General features: G+C 24.3%; 1 protein-coding gene across 1 annotated transcript; it reads right to left on the reverse strand.

Annotated features, from left to right (window-relative positions):
- Window positions 1-55: 55 nt before the first annotated feature.
- LOC112467967 lies at window positions 56-806 on the reverse strand. Its single transcript, XM_025036935.1, has 3 exons — window positions 617-806; window positions 283-389; window positions 56-225 (listed from the first exon to the last, which is right to left on the reverse strand). Exons 1-3 carry the CDS (start codon window positions 750-752, stop codon window positions 82-84), a joined length of 387 nt encoding a protein of 128 aa, XP_024892703.1. The 5' UTR covers window positions 753-806; the 3' UTR covers window positions 56-81.
- Between the last annotated feature and the right edge of the window lie 566 nt (window positions 807-1,372).

A 1,372-nucleotide genomic window follows, 5' to 3' on the forward strand; every position in this document is an offset into this window, starting at 1 on the left:
CATCATATCAATTTAATACTAATTTTTTACTAAATTAAATCTATATACTGTGTTATTATTGCATAAAATTCAACATTTTAGTTAAAAAGATAAGTGTACAAAAAACAAATATTTGTCATATTCTGATATAATACCTGAAGTTCTGGCAAGTCCATTACCAAGAAATCTCTCCCATGATTTGGTCACTGAACCTTTGTAGTTGCCATTTATGTTCGCGAGCACACACTGCATATTTAACTCGATGTATTTTCTGTCGTAATTATTACTTTTTTATGAACTTACCTTATAATCCTCGGGTTTCGCGAGTACTACGAACACATTAGTTCCATAGATAAGACGAGTAAGGTTTCCATATTTTTTAATTATTGAATCTACATGATTTAGTAAATCTGCAAAATTATACATATAATATCGTTTGTAAAATTAGCAAGATATTTTTGAAAAAATAGTTTTAAAAACTTGCAAATTATAAAATTATTTACGTGACAAAAATTGGTATTTATATAATATATATAAATAAAAAGTGATATTTACTTCAAGTATTTTGGTTCAACATCAAGCTCAACTTAAATAGATATTACACCTTAAAATTATAATTAAAGACATTTTTAATCACCTTTATAATTGTAAGCAATTTGCAATGAGTTGACAAAAGATGAAAGTATAGACACACCAGGCAGCGAAAAAGCAAATTCTAAATTTCTTTTTAATTTGTAAATTTTTTTCCTATTTACTTCGAAAATAAATATCATAAGCAAAATTGGAACAATTGCTGCTAAAAGTATATCTACAAAAATAAATATATTTTAACTGGTTATATGTTTGATATACACATTAATTTAGTAAGAATTAAAGACACATTAATTTCATAAGAAATAGCATAAATTGCCATTTTCACTCATTTACCCAAACATATATTGTTTATATTTTGTATTAGTAATAGAAAATGTCTGAAAATTTTATACATGTCATTTAAAATATAACGTAACAAGTTTTAACAGTAGAAAAATGGTAATAACAAAAATAATACTATTAGATAATTATCCAGAATAAAAAAATTTCTTCGCATTAGAAAAGAATGGTTTTCGGGAGAAGTAAGAATAAAAATAATGATTTGCTACAACTGTATCACGTATTATTTAAAAATTTCGTGGCCTGTCAAAATAATAATCAGATGTAAAACTTGATATAGTATATGTTAAGCTAAGATATAGCCTTTATCAGAAATACTTATTCTCTGCATTAAAAAATATATATTAAAATCTTATTTAATATGTTTTAAATGTGTAATGTTAGGTATTTGCAATGTGTATATTCACAATAAATTCGTACAAAGTACCATTTTTTAAATCTTGTATCTACTTACGCATGT

This window comes from Temnothorax curvispinosus, unplaced genomic scaffold (assembly GCF_003070985.1).
Source record: "Temnothorax curvispinosus isolate PA1 unplaced genomic scaffold, ASM307098v1 QBEX01017938.1, whole genome shotgun sequence".
Taxonomy (NCBI): domain Eukaryota; kingdom Metazoa; phylum Arthropoda; class Insecta; order Hymenoptera; family Formicidae; genus Temnothorax; species Temnothorax curvispinosus.

What these genes read in the sequence shown, in the direction of transcription:
- LOC112467967 (XM_025036935.1), bottom strand. Translation starts at nt 752, where the DNA reads ATGATATTTATTTTCGAAGTAAATAGGAAAAAAATTTACAAATTAAAA. An exon ending in AATTGCTTACAATTATAAAG is followed by an intron (nt 390 to 616) that starts GTGATTAAAAAT and finishes ATAATTTTGCAG; the next exon opens with ATTTACTAAATCATGTAGAT. An exon ending in CGAAACCCGAGGATTATAAG is followed by an intron (nt 226 to 282) that starts GTAAGTTCATAA and finishes TTAAATATGCAG; the next exon opens with TGTGTGCTCGCGAACATAAA.